The following is a 21,360-nucleotide window of genomic DNA, read 5'->3' as shown; positions in this document are numbered from 1 at the left end:
GAGTGCTCTGTACCCGGGGGCCGGAGCTACAATTTACAGGCGCATAATTCAATAAAAATGCATAAATACTAACACCTGAGTTTATGTGTACCGTACTTGTTTATGCACAGTGTGTATGGCAGTTTGTATTTCTGTAGTGCTATAAAAGCTAGGTTGAATGTCCTTAATATCTTACATCATGCATAAAAAAAACAGTATCCTTTCATAAAGGTATAATACTAACAAATTACAGAGCCGCTTGCCGGTAGATAATCATTCCTTACATCTTACCCTTTGACCCTTGCATCCACCTATCCCATCATGCATTTCCTTCCCATGCAGTCTCAATGCTCGGTGACATTTCTTTGACCTCCGATAAGGCGGCCAGGTATTTTGATTATGGTATCTCACCGGGCCTGGTTGCTGGCCTGGAATATAAGCCAAGTAACCATATGGATTCTCCACCACAACGTAAGTCAATTTATAAGTCAAGATACTCGTACTGTTTTGTTTTATGAATAATGGCAAACTGACCCTGAGTTAGATGAATTTGCTTTTACACAATTCTTATAGATACTAAATTGATAAAGTTCATGACCTTTCCCCAGGAGGTCGGGGGTTCAAACCCCGGCCGCGTCAGACCAAAGGACGTTAAAAGATGGGAGTTGCTGCTACCCTGTTTGGCGTTCAACGATTAAAGGGATAGAGCCTCGTCGATCTGGCGCTGCACAGCGGCTGCCGGGCCCAAGATCAATTGGGCAAAGCAAATTTTTGGAGTATTTAATTTCATGTCTATTTCGAACAATAAAATATGGATTTTCATTTTTTCATATTTTTTTCATAAAATCTGTGCATAGAAGCAAACCAAATATCAATTACAATAAGGTTAATCGCCAAGTTTTATGTTGTCGGGCCCTGGTCAGAATCATTTTGATGCTGTAAAAAAGGAATTTATAGTATGCATGCATGTAATAATTGTAATACTAATTTTGAAAATGACAATATAATGTCAATTGTTAAAATTGTTTACTCCTCATAGAGATATTCATTCCCCACCCCAGTTCATACCACCTCTGCCTGTTCTATTATCATAAATTATGTAAGAAAGCTGTTTAGTGACTTGCTCAAAAAGTGTCAACTTGCGCTTGAATCTTGCATTTTCTCATGATAGGTGAATTTCAAACATGTCTTTATTCTTGTACCATAAAGATTTTTGTCTCACCTTTATAGCAGAGAGTGAGATTAACATAGGCGCCACTTTTCTGACGGCTGCGGCGCCGTCATCAACATTGAAATCTTAACCTGAGGTTAAGTTTTTGAAATGTCATGACCAAGGTCAAATGTCATTTAGGGTCAATGAACTTAGACCATGTTGGGAGAATCAACATCGAAATCTTAACCAAGGTTAAGTTTTTGAAATGTCATTATAACTTAGAAAGTACAAGGACCTAGTTCATAGAACTTGGACATAAGTGTCATCAAGTATCAGTGAATATCCTGCATGAGTTTGAAGTCACATGACATATGTCAAAGGTCCTTTAGGGTCAATTTTGGCCATCAGAATTTGAAAGTTTATGGATATAGTTCATGAAATGCGGACATAGGGATAATCAAGTATCACTGCTCGTCTTGAACAAGTCTTCGGTCACATGATCATGGTCAAATGTTATTTAGGGTCAATGAACATAGTATTTTATTATCATTATAGATGGTGTTTTTTGTGAATGATTATTCTGTAGTCATTTTCAAAGTCAGCACTGCTGCTATATTGAATTGCATAATGCAGGCGAGACTGCCGGAGGCGCGCCACTTGTTAGATTTTTAGGGTACTGAACAACTCTTAATCTTGTGTTACTCTATGCATGTGTAGGACAGTGTACTTGGATTTGCTGTTTATTTTATAATTTAGTTCTGTAGTGAGAGATTGTTTTTACACTGCACACTTGGTGGATGTCTAAAATGTGGAGTGAATTTTGTGTGCATTGATCAGTTAACCAACATGCAGTTTTCCTTTTTTTCTCTCTCTTTCTTGCATGGTTATCTTACTTTTTGGCAATCAATTAGTAGAGGTATTGTGGCTAGGTGGATTAGTCTCTGGACTTTGAATCAGAAGGTCCAGGGTTCAAATCCCACCACAGCACTTGTGTCCTTTTGCAAGGCATTCATCTAAGTTTGCCACTCTCCACCCAGATGTAGTAATTGGGTACCTGGCAGGAAGAAATTCCTTGAATGTTCGATTCGCCCGATCAGGGTAGCCATGCTAATAATAATAATAATATTCCGCATTTATATAGCGCTTAATACATCGGAACGACGTCTCTAAGCGCTTGACAGACATATTATTACCCCGGTCATCGGATCCTTGCATGCCCGCATACAATGTATGCACCTTCTCCACTCCCTGGGGAGCATTCCAACCAGGGTTCCAAGACTCAATTGCTAGGCATACTACATATAGGCTTTCACATCCTACCGGGTACCCATTTAACACCTGGGTGGAGAGTGGCAAAGTGTGGATTAACGCCTTGCCAAAGGACGCTAGGCCATGGTGAAGCTGAAGTAAAGCTGAAGTAATAGTACGCAGCGTTTAGAAACATTGTATTAAAGGCGATGTAACTTTTACATATTATTATTCCAGGCAGGAGTTAAGTTCTTGAAATGCTTGTGCCCTGTAAAAGGCTGCCGGGCTCTGGTCAGGGTAATAGTATCCCTGGGAAGCTCATCAAATTGTTCCCAATATGCAAGCTCCTCTCTGCTTACAAAGGAGAGAGTACATGTGCCTCTAAGATTGAAAATTAAAGCATTGATTGGTGTTCGTAGTTAAGATTGATTTGATCAATCATATCTCTTTTGTAACACGAGGCCTTGATGTAAATATTCTTATATCTAGATTTGCTGGTTTTCACCTTACGTTGAAAAAACTTTTGACTTCATAGTAGTAAGTATTCATTCGTACTAGTAGTACTTTCTTCTTTTAAGTTGCATTGATTGTATCCTTTATTTATGGTATATCTTTCCTAGATGCTAATGATAACCTCGAGCCATCGGTCCGAGGATCTGTGAACTTCAGCCAAGGATCCCCACAGACAGGACCTAGACTTGGTCCAGTTCCAGGACCAGCGCCTTCAGTAGCCCCCAACAACAGTGAGTGGAACGTGTCAGTAGTGTTAAATGGGGAGGTTCATCCTGGCCTAAAGTAATAAAAGCAGAAAAAAGGAAAAATAAAAAAACAGAATCTTTTAAAGAATAACAGAGTATTAGTTATTTAATGTTTTGATTCTTTTTTACTTAACATGCGAGCAGCTCCGCTGTATGTTTTATCAATAAATATCAGGGGGAAATGTGTTTTAAGGAATGAAACATTTGGAACCTTAATAATTTCTTCTCAGATTTGATAGTTTAATCCCTTGCCTCAAACCTGTTGAAACAAGTGTGATGGACTGAACACTGAAAATATCTAGAGGATTTGTTGTTGGTTTATGTCACTATTATAATTGGCTCACATGAAGGACAGATTATAATATGCAAGTAAATAAGCCTTTTGTAAAGTATGTAATCACTTTCCACATGATATGTAACTCTGTGGCCCCCTCAAAAATCATACGAGGCATTGCAAGGAACTTGTTTTTCAATTGCAAAACAAGCATAAGGCCCAAATAAAGCATGTTTAGTTGTAATAAAGTGCAGGTCAACTACAAATTTGCATTTAATCAAGAGACTTGCGGCGCTTGATTTGAGATGTGCACTTGATGTTGAATTGCACGTGAGTAAGCAAATAATCACCGTTGGTGAAGGTAATGGGCAAACTATCACTTACAAGACAAGCTGGATGTAGCAATTTTTCTGAAGCAAAGCTGAGGAAAGATAGCGAGCCCATCCAGTTTGCCAAGGAAGTGATAGTTTGCCTTGCCACCTGAAATCAAGAGGTGGTTATATGCTTCATATTCCACATTATATATTATGTATTATGATCATGTTAGTATTATAAACCTACTACGAATCCTGCTTAAATTGTCAGTATTGAGGTATTACATACGATACATCCTTCAACTTTGCCTCACCTTTATTTATATTCCTCAATCTTTATCATGTATTTCAAACTTGCGATGGATCTTGCGTCTTGTCCATTTCAGAAAGAGACGTCGAGAAGAGTTGCGAGACCGTTTATTCAAGCAGCCAGCAGGCTGCCAAGAGCTTCGTCGTTCAGGATGATAGCTCTCGACTGAAGGAAGAGATGAAAGACGAGGGGAAGGACAGAGAGAAGGATACAGGGATGGAGGATAGTGAGAAGGGCATCCCCTGTTCTACTGGTAATTGCATTTATTATTCAAAAGGGTTGGAAAGGATGACAAAATGCACTACCAAATAAGAAATATACTTACAAAGGATTGCCTAATGTGTTGCATTGACTTCTAAAAGAAACTGTGTTCTTATTTCAGAAATTAATACAAACCTTCAAAACTTGTATTATTATAATACTGTGTTATGGGATTGTATGTCCAAAGTAGATTTGCTTGTTCATAATTTCATTATAAATGTTTTATCTTTGGCCAAAACATGAAAATGAAAAATTTTTATTTTTTTTTATCATTGTCAAAGTAAGAGTGGTGATGGCAGTGATGATCATAAAGATTGGGTTTGGAGATGATGAGATTGATGATGATGATAGTAATTGATGTTGATGATGATGATGATGATGACGATGACGATGTTGATGATGACAATGATGATGTTGATGATGATTCAAGTTAATTTATTGTCATGCATAAGAATACACAAAATTTGCTTTCGGGCATAAAGTTACAAACAGTAATACAATAAACAATGGCATAAATAATACATTTGACAAACAATCATAACTGTTGAAATATGTATTGCACAAATGTACGAGAAGAAACGAGAGAGAAGGAAAGGGGGAGAATGGGATCATAGAGGATGGAAGAGAAAAAGTAGAAGATAAGAAAAGAAGAGAAGTCAGAGAGAAATAGGACAATGCAATTGTACAACCTACTTGCACAGTACCAGTCACACATCTCTAACACCCATGTACCCGTCCTACCAGAGATGATGATGATGATGATGTTAGTAATTAATGCAGATTATGAGGACGATTATGATGATGATGATGATGATGATGATGATGATGATGAAGATGACGATGATAAAAATATAAAGATGATGGTGATGATGATCAATGGTACATTAATAAAGGTATCTGTTCCCTCTCCACTCTCATAATTTTTTACAGCATGAAAATTAGATGCCAGTCATATATATAGAAGAAGTAGGTAGACAAGAAAAATTCCAGTAAAAGTGAATTTTCATGAACCACTGAAGTAGGACACCCATTTTTTTTCATATCCTGTCTATTAACAAAGCTGCAGCTGAGGAGCCAGTGACCTCTGTGGCATCGTCCTTCACCCAATCCTTAGATGTGGTTGATGGTAGGAGTCCGGCTAAGACCAAGCCAGGAGCTGTCAAAGGTTTTCTCAATCAGTTCTTGCAACCCACTGGATCCACCCAGATAGAAACACCTTTGTAAGTGACACACCTAGCACTTGTAAAGAGTAGATAATTAAGTCACTGATGTTGAGGAGTGGAACTAAATCCATACCAAGAACTCTCATATAGTTTTATTCTTCCGTCTTTCAGTTTGTGTATACGAGCATATAGAATGCCAATGATCTTTATTTTGGAGAATGGCTTGTTTATGTCATGATTTAATCTCAAGATTAACAATGTGATTAGATTAATTTCATGGTTTTCATAGTATCAGAATAAAATTTTGCAGTATAGTTCAGATCTAGCAATGGCATAGGTATAGATTTTGACCGTGTTCAGTGAAGAATCCATCTAGTTTTAGTCAGACTACACTGCAAGTTAAATTCAATTATTTGTATTCTTGTTCTTTTTTTCTCCAGCCCAGCCGATGAGCATCATACTCTCCCACCGTGCAGTGTCATACCAATCATAGTCTATGACAAGGAGCCTAGTTCCATCATTGCCTATGCACTCAGGTAATCTTTCATTGACTCTCATAGAGGCGCTGTGGCTCAGTGGATAGGTCTCTGGACTTTGAACCACAAGGTCTGGGGTTCGAATTCCCCCATGGCACTCACGTCCTTTGCTTATGCTCTCAGGTAGTCTTTCATTGACTTTCATAGAGGCATTGTGGCTCAGGGGATTAGTCTCTGGACTTTAAACAACAAGGTCCGGGGTTCGAATCCCACCATGGCACTTGCGTCATTTGGCAAGGCATTTGTCTGCATTTGCCACTCTCCACCCAGGTGTAGTAAAGGGGTACGCGGTAGGAAGGAGTTCCTTGAGTGCTCAAGCACTTGATTAGGAGAGCTGTGCTAAAGCTGGGTAATATTTTTGATCATAAGTACATTCTTCTCAATGGCTCTGGACAACACAAGACCAAACTATATGAAGTACAGGAGTCCCGTTGCGACTCCGGTCCAGAGACCCCAGACATTGCATCGATATGGTCAGGTCTTTCATATCTGTGCCAATATTTTTTTGTAATAAATACGTTCTTCTCAACAGCTCAGAACAATACAAGACCAAGCTATACGAGGTACAGCAGTCCCGCTGCGGCTCTGGACGATTGTCCCCAGGAGGAACATCGTTAGGGTCAGCCCAGGGGAACAGTAACCCCGAGTCAGGACAGAGCAGTCCTCATACCAGAAGAAAGGCTGCAGGGGATGGAAGGATGGGAGGAGGACCTGAGACCAAAGATCTGTCACGTAAGATTGGACAGTTAAAACGTGAGTTGATCAAACATGGTTTTCTTTGAAAAGAAGGTAACCACTGAGGTTTGCTGCAGAAGATTTCCTATGTAAGGCTGCATAGTACCCGTATAGCGGGGTCCCTGCTAAAAGACGCTGCCCAGACTTTTAACAAGGTATCTAGTGACCATGGAATTGTGCAAGAGATTTCCCTGAAGACTGGAAAGGATGATAGGATGGGTGTAGGATTGGAGAGCAAGGATATGTCTCAAAAGATTGGCTAGTTAGCTTGTGAAAGTTTAGAGTAATCATTATTGGGGATAGAAATATCTAGGCCTATGATCAATAGATTTTATTCTTTGTTGTGTGTGCTATTGTCTTTTCTCAAGCCAAGGAAGCTACGAGGAAAATGAAGTCTTAAAAAAATGGTTTGAATCTTGCGTTAGTTCCTGTTTTCTTCTTATCACTTGAGATTCGGTGCAGGTTTTTCGTGCTACCGTACATTGTTTTGCTGTATTACTGCAATTCAAGGATAATCTCAATAATTTGATCACAGGTCGCATCAGTCAAGGGGTGATGATGTTCCAACGGACGAAGACACTGAATGTGGGCGGGGCAAACCAGGGTGCCTCTAAAGATGGCGGACCCTCTATCACCATAGACGCTGAAGACAATGACTCACAAGGTATGATGGGATATAATATAATAAGACTCAATATCTATAATGTGCTTTTCCCCAGATGGTCCAAACTGCTCACCAAATTAATATACCTAAAACATACAAAAACAAATACACAATGACAACAAGCATATAAAACGGGATTGTCTTAATGTGAGAGGGAGTTTGTTCCATTCCATTGAGGATGCAACAGTGAATGTTCTATCTCCGGTCTGTTTTCGTTTAGTTGGATATGTCAACTGAAGTGGGTCTTCAGAGGATCTATTTCTTCTAAATGGGACATAAATTTCTCTACAGTCAGACAAATATTTTTGGGCTAGGTTATTAAGTGATTTGTTTCCAACAGAAGTAGATTAAAAATGATCCATTGTCTAATAAGGGAGCCAGTGTAAATTATGTAACAGGGGTTCAGGAGGTGTGTCACAGCAGACCTTGAAAACAAGATGGACATTCACTTTGTCTATAAAGAGGTTTGGCTCAATGGATAAGTCTCCAGACTTTGAACCACAAGATCCAGGGTTCGAATCCCACCATAGCACTTGCGTCCTTTGGCAAGGCGTTAATCTACATTTGCCACTCTCCACCCAGGTGTAGTAAATGGGTACCCGGTAGGAAGAAATTCCTTGAGTGCTGGAGCGTCCGATCAGGGTAGCTGTGCTAAAGCCGGGATAATAGTATGCAGCGCTTAGAAACATTTTTTAAGCGCTACATAAAAGTTGCATATTAATTATTATTATTACTATTATTATTAATAGTAGTAGTAGTTATAGTAGTATCCCCTATTAGTCTTATTGCACATGATCTTGTCCAGTTTCATGCAGAACTATGTCATCTGATAGATGATTCATTTCAGTTCATTTATTTATTCTTCTCAAGTCTAAAAATATTACAATATACATGTGCAAAAATAGGTATATATTAACAGAGAAAAACAAACTTCAAATAAATTTGAACTTAAACAGGGTAGTTCCCAGCAAAAGAATGAAAGTGTTAAGAAACAATTACATAAAAATGAAATAAATTATAATCCAAACAACACATCATACCAACAAACACTAGCAATCAAACGAAAAAAAGGGGGGGGTAATGTTAAATGTAAGCACAATAAGAGTAAGATACTTTTAAGGTTTGTCAAATATATATATATATATATATACATATATATATATTTTTTTTTGAGAGAGAGAGAGGATGCTATAAGTACAGCAAGAATAAGCTATGAGACGTAGCCGGCTGGGGTTCAGTTCATCAAGTTTAATCACAAGCTTTCGGCCATAATTGGGCCTTCTTCAGGTATCTGAAGTACAAGAGAAACAAGTGGCCATAACGTACAAACAAATTTGCGGAATATGTATACACAGAATGAGGTTACTACAACTTAAGTAAGGCTAATTTAAGTTGTTGAAGTCAATCATGATTTGGCAGCAGCCTCATGAAAATCTATAAACAGACGTCTTAAAGAATATATATATACTGTATATTATCATATATATGTTTAGGCAGATTCTATGTGAACGGTTATGGAATTATAAAAAAAAAGTGGTTTATTTTTAAGGATATTGGTTTTAAATATGTAGTTATATTAAAATTCACATAAGTAAGCACGTAGGAATTCTCGCGATCACACACATTCATTTCACATTCTCGCGCATCCTTTCACATAGTTACTTATTCATGCACACGCGCTTTAAATAAGATTCGTATCAAACTTAAAGCTAGATGTACTTTGTAGAGCTAATGATAATACAAAGTATTTCCACAACGTGTAACAGTAATGTAAATATATATATTTTGGTGTGTGGTAAATTGTATATAATAAAATGTAAGCTTCTTACCTTGAATTCAAGAGTGAGTGCTTGACTGTTCAGGTGTTTGTATATAAGTGTATATAGGTGAATGTATAAATAAATCTGGGGCGGTGATCGTGTGCATTGACCCTAGAGGGGGAAACGGAAGTGGGTCAAAGGGTAAAGGGGAGCGGGGGGGTTGAAAGTGCATTAGGGGATTGAGCCATTTGGTTGCAAAGTTTTGAGTTTGGATATCCAGAAGGATTCTCGGAGTATGATGTCATGTGACCTACTTTTGATTGATTCGATTCCGGTGATGTGAACGTTGTCTATAGAGTGTGAGGGGAGGTTGAAGTGAGTGGTGTATTGGAGTGTTTTGTGCTGTGGGAGGAGAAATTCTTATTTTGGATCGTGTGTTGTTGAATCGGATGTAGAGTGTAGCTTCAGTTTTTCCAACATATTGCATTTAGCATTTGGTTGCAAAGTTTTGAGTTTGGATATCCAGAATAATTCTCGGTGGAGTATGATGTCACGTGACCTACTTCAGATTGATTTGATTCCGGTGATGTGAACATTGTCTATAGAGTGTGAGGGGAGGTTGAAGTGAGTGGTGTATGGGAGTGTTTTGTGCTGTGGGAGGTGAGTTTCTTATTTCGGATCGTGTGTTGTTGAATCGGGTGTAGAGTGTAGTTTCAATTTTTCCAACATATTGCTTTTTGCATTTGGTGCATGTGATCAGGTATATTATCCAGGTGGGTTTGCATGTGATGTGCAAAGTTATTGAGTAATTTTGTTTGGTTACAGTGCTTGTGAATTTGGTGGTGTTGGTGATGTGATTGTGCAGGATGCATTTGTGTGATTTACATTTGGAGACGCCAGAGGGGTCATTGGGTGTGTTGGTGAGGGTGGGGTTTGATGTGGGGAACGGGTGTCCAGCCCTGACAAGGAGGTTGTGTAGGGTGCGCCCTCTGCGGTAGGAGGTGGTTGGGTGGTTTGGGTAGATGTTGGCTGTTGTAAGATAGGGAAATTATTTGGGGTACCTTGGCTGTTACGGGAGAGAAGGTCATGGGGAAGTAGATTTTGTTGCTTTGTTCTTGATGGTTCTGATATGTGAGGAGCTGTTCCATGGGTTTTTCTTTTGCCTTTTCTATTTGCTGTTTAACCATTCCAAAATCTACTTCCCCATGACCTTCTTTTGCATTTATGTTATATTTGATTAAATAGCTGTGGTAACGATCTCAAAACCGGCATATATATTTTGTTTTTTTCATGAGTCAAAGTTTAAGCCCAGTTAACATTGCATGGATGAGATAATGAAATGTCACTGGTTGATTGATGATTCTATTTCATTTTAATATTTTTATGCAGAGAGGCTAAACCCAGATGACAGGCTGGATGATCTACCCTTGCCTCATATAGAACTACGTGAGTAACCTCAGCAGCTTTCGATGTATTCACTATGCTAGTACTCATCTTTTTTTTAACAGTGCATGTGTTTGTTTGGCTCTTTCACTCTTTGTCTGTCTTTCTCTGTTTTTGCTTAGTCTGCAGGCACAGACCCTGATTGAAACTTTGATCAACAAGTGTGTCTCCACGCAAAGACTAGCACGTACAAAACTTGCTGTGAGGGCCTTCAGCACACAAGGCATGAGTAGGCTGCAATTCAGACCCTTTACTCGAGTGAAGGGTTTGCACAGCAGACTAGTTATTGCTCTCATTATACCCTAACTCTCTCTTGGCTTGGTATACATCTCTCTATCATCTTTTAGTATTTCTCTCTCTCCTTCTTTGTCCTTCTCTCTCTCTCTCTCTCTGTTTCGGCCTCTACTTCATTTCTCCCATTTTTTTCTGGCTGTGTATGATTGAACATGTATCTCTCTGTCTCTCTCTCTCTCTTGCTCTCTCTTAACCTTGGTTTTTATCTCTCATCTTTGTATATATCTGAGATTCTGGGTCAGTGTGTATCCTTCTTATCTGTCAGCATTAGACTTTCTTTATTTTTGTCCGTCTCTCTTTCTGTTTGTTTCTATCTTTCTTTCTTTCTATTCTTCTATCTTTCTATCTATCAATCTGTCTGTCTGTCTGTCTATCTATCTATCTATCTATCTATATATCTATCTATCTATCTATCAACCTACCTTCTCTATCTATCTCTCTATCTATCTATCTATCTATCTATCTATCTATCTATTCATCCCATACACTGTTCATGAATGTACATCTCTACTTCCTCTTCTCCCTTCTCTCTTCCTCTGACTCTCTCTTTCTCTCATCTCTATGTCTATAGACCATGCGCATGTGACATCATAATCTCATGGCGCCCTCCCTATGAGGATATGAGAATATGCATAAACGGAATTGTCACATAATGCACCAGCTGCTGATCACCAACGCATGCAAAGCAATGGCTTCAGCCATTAAGATGATGTTAATTCATAAGGTTAAAATATTCCTTCAAGTGCCTCCTTTGCAACATGTAGGCATGAACTCGGTAAGAAACTATTGTTACAATTAAAAAAATCCTTCAAAGAGAAGTTTGGACACTCTAACTTCATAATCTTCTTTTTATTTTGTCCACAGAATTCTCTGATGAGACAAGTACACAGTTCTTCTGTGGTGTTTATTTTGCTGCTCAATTCCAGGAGCTACGGAAGATCATCTTCCCGGTCGGTGAGGACGTCTTCATCCGGTCTTTGTCTCGTTGCATGCAGTGGGTGGCTAGAGGGGGCAAATCAGGGTCAAAGTTCATGAAGACCATGGGTGAGTACAAGCACAAAACAAAAAAGAAAATTTCTTTCCTATTGGATGTTTTGTGGTCCCAATTGACGTTTTAGGTTGCGATTTTAAAGAAGGCTAAAGGTTTTTATGTACATAAAAAGTATGATTTAGGACATTCGATGGAGTGGCTCTTAAAGTTCGTCTGGGGTATATTTTGCTCTTGGATTTGTATTTTTCACATGTTTTCAACAATGAGCACCAAAAGACAAATAATGAAACGATTTTGATTAGCACCTAATAACTCTTTTTTATGGTAGGTGTTACAACTCATAGCTCATCCGAGACAATGGCTTATTCAAAGCCTCATTTCCTCATCTTTTTTATTTTTCAAATGGGCAACATTCGTACTTTCTCTCATTGTTACTTTGTTTTTCTATTGAAGTGTATGTTCCAGAAATGTAAAAAGAACTGTGCATCGCGTTGCCAATTTAAGGATTTTAATGATCATTTTCATTCAAACATGTCATATAACTTGATTAAGTATGTTTAAAACATTTTAATCTTTCATCTTATGTATATGGTTTTATGGCAAATGTGAACAAATTATCTCTTTTTTTTACCAAAATAGGTGAAAAAGGTTTTGATATAATTTTATTTCACTTTGTTTTTTGTTTTTTTTTCCTGTAGATGATCGGTTGATTCTAAAACAAATGTCCAAGTCTGAAGCCCATTCATTCCTCAATTTTGCACCACATTACTTCCAATACATCCAGAAAGCTCATGAAAATAATGTAAGTTCATCTTCTACCATTGCCCTGTCTTATACAATTTGCATTCAAATCGAGTTTAATTATGGAAAGCCAACCATGTTGTAACTTGCTTTGAATAATGTGCAAGTCCAACCACAGTGTGCTTGCAGTTTTGATGAAACCAACAGGAATGATGATGATGATGGTGATGATGATTATGTTAGTAATGGTGATATCGATGCTGACGATGATGATGATGACGACAATGATGATGATAATGATGATGATGATGATGGCAATGATGATTATGATGATGTTGGTGATAATGAAGAAGATGATGATGATGATGGCAATGATGATGATTCAAGCCATTTCTTCATTTTAGCTTTTGTTTCACTTTCATTCATATTCCTTGAATTGATTTATAAAATCATGACTAACTTTACACTAAGTCTTAATATACATCCCCCTGGTCAGTAATTTCATATTCATGTATTGCTTTGTTTAGAATTTATTTGTATTCCTATCATCCATATTTTCAGAAACCTACAGCTTTGACAAAGATCCTTGGCTTTTACAAGGTGGGCTTCCAGAATCCTGTCACCAACACTGCCCAGAAACTGGATCTCCTAGTCCAGGAGAACCTGTTCTACAAACGTAGGATAGCCCAGGTCTTTGATCTGAAAGGATCTGTGAGGAACCGACATGTCAAGACTTCTGGGGTCCAGACGCAGGACTTGGTTCTTTTGGATGAGAACTTACTCAAACGTAAGATCGCTTTTTCCTCTGTCAGTTCGGAAATTGTATCCGTTTGTGAGGAGGGCCAGATAACTGTTTGAGAGATTCACTTTGCTTCAGTTCAGTTTCAGTTTGGTTTATTTTTCATATCTCACAAAATATAATACAATGCAATGTCCAACAAGAATTCATAAATCATTAATGATAAAATAATACAATACATCACAATAATTCAATATAAATAAGACAATGGTTATAACATTTGAAAGTTCAGATTGGAGACAGACATATTAATAAAATGAGGATATGAAGGGTAAACTGTTAAAAAGCAGAGCTTGTAATTTATAGTTTCCCTATAAATAACTTATAAGTATTGTCAGTTTGTTTTAATGTCAATATGTTACAATAAAGAGAAAAAGAAATTTACCTAAAAAGAGAGAAACAGTAAAAAAAAAGAAAAGAGAGAGATGAGGGTGGACTGACAATAGTTAGGAGGAATATATTGCATATGGGAGTGACAATGATCTGGTTAGATTTAGATGGTCATGGTCACTGTGTCAAAGATCATAGGTCATTATCATTAGGAAGGTTGAAAAGTTACAGATGTGTTATGTATTTCTGATCTAGCAATAATGGAGACAAATTTTGACTGTGCGGTCGAGAATCTATCTAGTTTCATTGAGAAAAAGAAATCAAGTGGCCTTTATCATAGATTTATTGAGCCATGCATAGCATCAGAGGTGAAAAACTAAGTAGTTGCTTTTCTCATATGCAGTAAATTTGAGTTGTTTTCATATAAATCAGCCCTCTATAATTAGAATTTTTGGGGGGTTATGCATTCTACATTTATTGGTCTACTCACATATATGCACGGTATATCTCTCGTTTTCTTTTGCAGACATTGTAGATTCGCCTCTATACATTCGAATGCATAGCAAGACAGCCTTAGCGATGGCAATCAAAGCGGATACAGAATTCCTTTCCTCCCATCTGGTTATGGATTACTCCTTACTTGTAGGTCTTGATGAAAACACAAAGGAACTGGTCATTGGCATCATCGGTATGTAGAATTTGTCTCTGCTTGCCCCCCCCCCCCCCCACCCTTTTGAATCCATACAGAAAACTACCTCATTTTGTCTAATTTCCAGCTGTGCTACACCCATTTCACTTGGTCTAACATCACTTAGTCTCTACAATTGTAATTTGATTTTTTTATTTTTTTGTACGAAATATTCTGCACTAGGAATGATTGTTTTCAAATTAATTTGCATTTTTCTTTTTCAGACTTTATCAGGACTTTTACTTGGGATAAAAAGTTGGAAACATTTGTCAAATCGACATCAGGTAATTGTCAAAAAGTTATCATCAATTAAATAACCAATACTTCTTCATAATCATATAATGCTACAATTATATGTAAAGCATAATGATTTTATCTTGAATGTAATGTTCAAATTTTTGCTTGTATCTGTAGAATGCTGGAATCCCAGTAGATGGTACATTGTATTTCAAAGCAAAGTGGGAGGTAATGCAATGATCCCTTGTATCAAAGGGCAAGTCCACATCCAGAAAAATGTTGATTTGAATAAATAGAGAAAAATCAAACAAGCATAATGCTTAAACTTTCATCAAAATCAGATGAAAAATAAGAAAATTATGACATTTTAAAGTTTTCAGTTATTTTTCACAAAACAGATATATGCACAACTCAGTGACATGCAAGTGAAGAGTTGATGACGTCCCTCACTCACAATTTCTTCTGTTTTGTTTTTTATTGTTTGAATTATACAATATTTAAATTTTTACAAATTTGACGATAAGGACCAACTTGACTGAACCATGAAAGGTTAAAACAATAGTAATGCCACATGTTCAGGAGGAATAAATCTCTGTTTCACATGATAATGAGGAAAAAAAATTTGAATATTTCGTATTCCATGCAATGAAATACAAAAGAAATAGTGAGTGGGTGACGTAATCAGTCTCCTCATTTGCATACCGACCAGGATATCCATATTAATGTTTTGTGAAATTAAGCAAAATTTAGAAATATCATTACTTTCTTATTTTACACTCGATTTTGGTGAAATTTTCAGTTATACTTCCCGGATTTTTAGCTCTTTATTCAAATCAACATTTGTTGGGGTGGACTTGTCCTTTAATGACTACCCAGGATAAGTATTTTTTTTCTATAGATCTGTAAATCACACATTTTCATGAAGCAAATCGTAAATTTCAATTTATTGCAGGAAAGATGCCTACGGTTGTTTCGCCCGAGATCTACAGGAACCGTTTCTTGGAAGCCATGGACAAGTACTTTCTTTTGGTTCCCGATCGCTGGACAGGTCTTGGTCAAGATGCTTACAGTAACAGCTGATATCATTTCCCATGAGCATTCTGCATACAGCTTTCATACATCACCTAATGTGATCTGGGTCAAGATCTTTACAGGACCAGCTGATAGATCCGAGCAGAGTACGAAATGTGACATGAAGTATTTCATGAGTTTCATGAGAGCATTCTGTAGATAGCTTTGATATATCACCTATGGACAGATTCATTTTATAATGGTTCTAGATTTTAGAGTGGTGTGGGGTCAAGATGCTTACAGTACAAGCTAATAAATCTAAGAAGAGTATGAAATGTGACGTGAAATATAATTTCGTGTGAGCATTCTGCGGACAGCTTTTGTTGTGTGAACAATTAAATCATAGATTTTTATTAAGAGCTGATAAATCTGAGCAGAGTACGAAATATTACATGAAGTATCACTTTGTTTCAGCTCAGTAGAGATGGCTTTTTGCACGAATAAACCAGTTGTTTGAATGACTGCTAGAGTGGTCTTGTACAAGATGCTATCACTAATACCTGAAAAGATTCACAAGTCTGTATACTAGAGTGTTCAAATATGATAAAATGTAATATGGGCTGTTATTTCATGTGAGTTTTCTGCATACTGCCTTTATAAGCCAAGCATGAACAGATGATATTGTAATGGTTCAAAATTATTTGACTGGTATGGCTCAGAATGTGCATTATTTGTAGTTACACTGGAAGCGATATATGCTCTTAGGTGATTATGTGTAGTGAAATATATTATATCACAAGCTTGAGTTTTAGTCACAATCACTGTGAAAAAGCCTCAATTTTCCATCAACTATCCTGTGAAATTCTTGAGAAGTAAACACTTTTTGTATTAATAATAATTATGATGATAATAATTCAATATTTATATGGCACCTTTAGAAATTTCTCTAATCTCTTTACAATACAAAACCTAACTACTTGACTTAATCAACTTAACTCAATTTATACTTATCTAACTGAACTAATTTGAATAACTTGACAACCAATGTAATAACCTTAAATAACTTAAATAAAAACTTAACTACGGACAAATTAACTGTGAAAATCAGGAAGAGATACATCTGAAGTGCTACTTTATAGGAACTGAGAAAGGAATGAGATGTTAAGGAGAAGTGAGTTCCATGATTATAAATGATAAATGTCACAATGACAGTAACAAACTTGTGATATTATCTTTCAATAATATTACTATAATGTATATCTATGAAGTGGTTGCTCTAGCACAAGGATGTTATAGTATGCCAAAGGTTTTTATGCAGCTCAAATTTTCAAAAATCAAATCATGCAGCTTTGTAATGAGATATATACTATAGTTAGTAAGATTTGCTTCATTTATTCGTGATATTTTTTCTCCTTTGGGGATTAGTTTAGATGACAAAGATTTTTTTATGTATGGCATATATTCTTTTAAAGATCACCTTGCTGAACGATATATGTTTTGAAATCAACAAGTACCACTATTTTGTTGACACAATTTTTTTAGTTTGATTTTCTGAAATGGTTTCTGTTCCATTATTTTATCTCATTTTTAAAACTATATTTATTGACCAATGAGAAGGAAGATCTATGTGTTTAGCCCTATGTTAGTGGTGCTAATAATGCAGTGTCATTTTATGCCCTTGATCTTGGTTCATCTTATAAAAAATGTACATACTATTTGTGATATTTTATTTTCAAACTTCCACTTTGTCTAAACCCACTTCTAGAACTTTATCACAACGTTTTCTCAACCCCGTTCTATGATTTTTCCTTCCCTCACACGCCCGGCTAAGGAAACGCTTGCTTTCGTCACACAAAATTCAGTAATCCCGGACTAGTGGTAGCCATTCATTAGCGCTTATCTCTGAATGGACAACAGCGCGGGTTCCATTGCCCCTAGGGCATACATCAAGCACCTTCCTTGGCTTGGCTTGGTTTCTTGAGCAATTGCTGGGCTCACTCTGCTAATTTGCAGGGCCGAATAATCCTGAGTTATAAGTGGGGTTAGCTCACTTTGTGAAATGATGTGAGAAAAGAAAGTGGGCTATGCTTAGCCATTATATAGGTGGGGCTTCTTGCCATTTGCCCCCCCCCCCCTATATTACATGGTTAAGGAAAATTGTACCTGTGAGAAAAGCATGGTCTAATCGCTTATCCCAGCTCATCTACAAAAGTTCATCTACTAACTGTTTGGTCTTATTTCTATTTTGCCCATTTACTTTCGTCCGAGTGAAAGTCAGACCAAACGGTTATAAGACCAATTGAAAAGTGGACCAAGTGGGTTTAGCCATGATGATGTTGGATGATCTGAGCATTAGACCATCTGCTAGTAGACCAACTGCTAGTAGACCAAGTGGGTTTAGCCATGATGGTGTTGGATTGTCTGAGAATATAGACCATCTGCTAGTAGACCAAGTGGGTTTAGCCATGATGGTGTTGGATGATCTGAGAATTAGACCATCTGCTAGTAGACCAAGTGGGTTAAGCCATGATGGTGTTGGATTATCTGAGAATTAGACCATCTGCTAGTAAACCAAGTGGGTTTAGCCATGATGGTGTTGGATAATCTGAGAATAAGACCATCTGCTAGTAGACCAAATGGGTTTAGCCATGATGGTGTTGGATGATCTGAGAATTAGACCATCTGCTAGTAGACCAAGTGGGTTTAGCCATGATGGTGTTGGATGATCTGAGAATTAGACCATCTGCTAGTAGACCAAGTGGGTTAAGCCATGATGGTGTTGGATAATCTGAGAATTAGACCATCTGCTAGTGGACCAAGTGGGTTTAGCCATGATGGTGTTGGATGATCTGAGAATAAGACCATCTGCTAGTAGACCAATTGGGTTTAGCCATGATGGCGTTGAATAATCTGAGAATTAGACCATCTGCTAGTGGACCAAGTGGGTTTAGCCTAGATGGTGTTGGATGATCTAGGAATTAGACCATCTGCTAGTAGACCAAGTGGGTTTAGCCATGATGGTTTTGGATGATCTGAGAATTAGACCATCTGCTAGTAGACCAAGTGGGTTAAGCCATGATGGTGTTAGATGATCTGAGAATTAGACCATCTGCTAGTTGACCAAGTGGGTTTAGCCATAATGGTGTTGGATTATCTGAGAATTAGACCATCTGCTAGTAAACCAAGTGGGTTTAGCCATGATGGTGTTGGAGGATCTGAGAATTAGACCATCTGCTAGTGGACCAAGTGGGTTTAGCCATGATGGTGTTGGATGATCTGGGAATTGACCATCTGCTAGTAAACCAAGTGGGTTAAGCCATGATGGTGTTGGATTATCTGAGAATTAGACCATCTGCTAGTAGACCAAGTGGGATTACCCATGATTGTGTTAGATGATCTGAGAATAAGACCATCTGCTAGTGGACCAAGTGGGTTTAGCCATGATGGTGTTGGATGATCTGAGAATAAGACCATCTGCTAGTAGACCAAGTGGGATTACCCATGATTGTGTTAGATGATCTGAGAATTAGACCATCTGCTAGTGGACCAAGTGGGTTTAGCCATGATGGTGTTGGATGATCTGGGAATTGACCATCTGCTAGTAGACCAAGTGTGTTCAGCCATGATGGTGTTGGATGATCTGAGAATTAGACCATCTGCTAGTAGACCAAGTGGGTTTAGCCATGATGGTGTTGGATGATCTGGGAATTAGACCATCCTCTAGTAGACCAAGTGGGTTTAGCCATGATGGTGTTGGATTGTCTGAGAATTAGACCATCTGCTAGTAGACCAAGTGGGTTTAGCCATGATAGTGTTGAATGATCTGAGAATTAGACTTCTAGCAGACCAAGTGGATGCAATTTATTTATAATGGTGCACTATTAGACCTAGTCCATGCAGAACACTACTGTTACAATTTCCCTGGTAGAGTGTTTGGCTGAGTATATATGTTTTATGTACCTCTATCCTATTTTTGTCAAATATTGCTTTGAAACTCAGGAAAGGGTAGAAAATTTGTGTTTTTCAACAGTATATTTTTCAACTTTCACTGCATGGTAATATGGCTTCTTCTAAACCATCAGTGCAATAATTATCAAATTTTCAAATTTGCTCAATTTGCTTATTACATAACTTACAGAGTCATTTGATTTTTAAACCTGAATTTTACCTTTTTATTTTTTCATTAGCAATTTAGAATATACTCTTTATTGAATGCATTTTATAATTAGATAAACTTACGACCAGCAAGTTTTAATTCCAATTGAAAATTGTATGTATTTACATCGTGTGCAATATTGTAAATTGTGGAACAAAGAAAAGATACTGTATTGATTTCCGAAATGAATTAGATGTATTTTCCCCTGCAAAGTAACTTATCATCAGTTTGAATTGTTTTGTTTTACTTTTTACACTTTTAGAGTTTAAGTATGTAATAATTGATAAAGAATTCAACTTATAATGGCACCTTAAATAAAATGCATAACCATTTTCAATTGTGCAGATATTGTTCAGGTGTCTATAGCAAGACAAAGTCAACCTATTTTTCATGTATTATTGATCATTTTGAATATCTACAATGTGAGGATATTGAATTGAAATAATGTAAAATTATAGACAATTTTTTTTTTATTTGAGTTGAGGCACATGCAGTTTCTTGTCATTTTGGGAGGGGCTCCACAAACCTCCACTTCTATCATAGTTTAAGAAAAGAAAGCACTTCGGCAAAGTATGTCAAACCTCTTTTAATTGAACCAGAAATAAAGAATGAAACATATTGATATTGCATAATTGAAATAAGAAAAGTGAAAATTGATAGATTTGACTAAGCTGAGTCACAGGTCAGAAAAAAAAAGAATTCTGTACCGTTTCATCACAATCGAACTTTGTACCAAACTGATTCTTTACAAATTTGGTTTTATATATTTTCCTGAAATGGCTTATTTGTATTTCTATATCTTTTGATAAGTACGGGGATCTGAACATCTATTTTACAAGAAAAAAATAATGCATTTGATAGTTTATGGTTGAAGCAGAAATTAGATAATAATATTACCAAAACCAATAAACATGTTCTTCTTGAAAAGGTTAAGAGATTGAATAGATTCATCCTAATTTGATTGAAGTGTCACAGAAATACACAAATAAAATTAATTGTATAACATGCAGTATTGAAAAAAACAAAGATTAATAGTATGGATTCATTGTTGCGAGGATTGAAGAAATAAAAGCTCTATTTCCACTGTATGTACATTTCAAGCACGTCTGAAGAAATAATGCAAGAACTATATGAAAAAATAGAATATGTTAGCATTATTTTTGTAATAAAAATCAAAGAATGAAAATCATCTGTCTTCGCCTGTCAGGTTTTTTTTGTGAGTTTTATTATGATGGTAATTTACATTTAATCTGAATTTGATATTGATTTTTTTTTCTAATTATTGAATAAAAATACTTCAACCTTCTTATTGTGTGTGTGTGTGGGTGGGGCTGGTTCTATAGCCTTAACATTTTTTCGTAATATTCACCAAAGTAAAGAACCTTTCTGCTCCAACTTCAGTATTAAACTGGGTTTTTTTTTTATTCATTCATTTATTTATTTATTCATTCATTTATTTATTTATTTTGTTTTATTTACCTAATACTTCAGGGTTGGCCTGTTCAGTAAAAAAAA

At 36.8% G+C, this 21,360-nt stretch overlaps 1 protein-coding gene across 4 annotated transcripts in view; it reads left to right on the top strand.

The window, feature by feature from the left end:
* LOC129266561 (1-phosphatidylinositol 3-phosphate 5-kinase-like) overlaps positions 1 to 21,034 on the top strand; it is a 45,514-nt gene extending 24,480 nt beyond the window's left edge. For 2 of the 4 annotated variants that reach the window (XM_064101746.1, XM_064101740.1), the window contains exons 16-29: positions 322 to 450; positions 3,001 to 3,123; positions 4,113 to 4,289; positions 5,358 to 5,517; positions 5,901 to 5,996; positions 6,529 to 6,749; positions 7,267 to 7,395; positions 10,545 to 10,601; positions 11,757 to 11,936; positions 12,582 to 12,685; positions 13,186 to 13,411; positions 14,280 to 14,441; positions 14,666 to 14,725; positions 15,631 to 21,034. In XM_064101746.1, the coding sequence (XP_063957816.1) occupies positions 322 to 450; positions 3,001 to 3,123; positions 4,113 to 4,289; positions 5,358 to 5,517; positions 5,901 to 5,996; positions 6,529 to 6,749; positions 7,267 to 7,395; positions 10,545 to 10,601; positions 11,757 to 11,936; positions 12,582 to 12,685; positions 13,186 to 13,411; positions 14,280 to 14,441; positions 14,666 to 14,725; positions 15,631 to 15,758 (1,952 nt within the window). In that variant the 3' untranslated portion in view covers positions 15,759 to 21,034. The remainder of the gene's footprint in view (positions 1 to 321; positions 451 to 3,000; positions 3,124 to 4,112; positions 4,290 to 5,357; positions 5,518 to 5,900; positions 5,997 to 6,528; positions 6,750 to 7,266; positions 7,396 to 10,544; positions 10,602 to 11,756; positions 11,937 to 12,581; positions 12,686 to 13,185; positions 13,412 to 14,279; positions 14,442 to 14,665; positions 14,726 to 15,630) is intronic. The other 2 variants (XM_064101758.1, XM_064101754.1) reach the window with 1 other exon arrangement.
* Positions 21,035 to 21,360: the final 326 nt, after the last annotated feature.

The sequence above is a fragment of the Lytechinus pictus genome, chromosome 1 (genome assembly GCF_037042905.1).
Source record: "Lytechinus pictus isolate F3 Inbred chromosome 1, Lp3.0, whole genome shotgun sequence".
In the NCBI taxonomy this organism is placed as follows: domain Eukaryota; kingdom Metazoa; phylum Echinodermata; class Echinoidea; order Temnopleuroida; family Toxopneustidae; genus Lytechinus; species Lytechinus pictus.
This window is presented reverse-complemented; position numbering and strand designations above follow the sequence as displayed.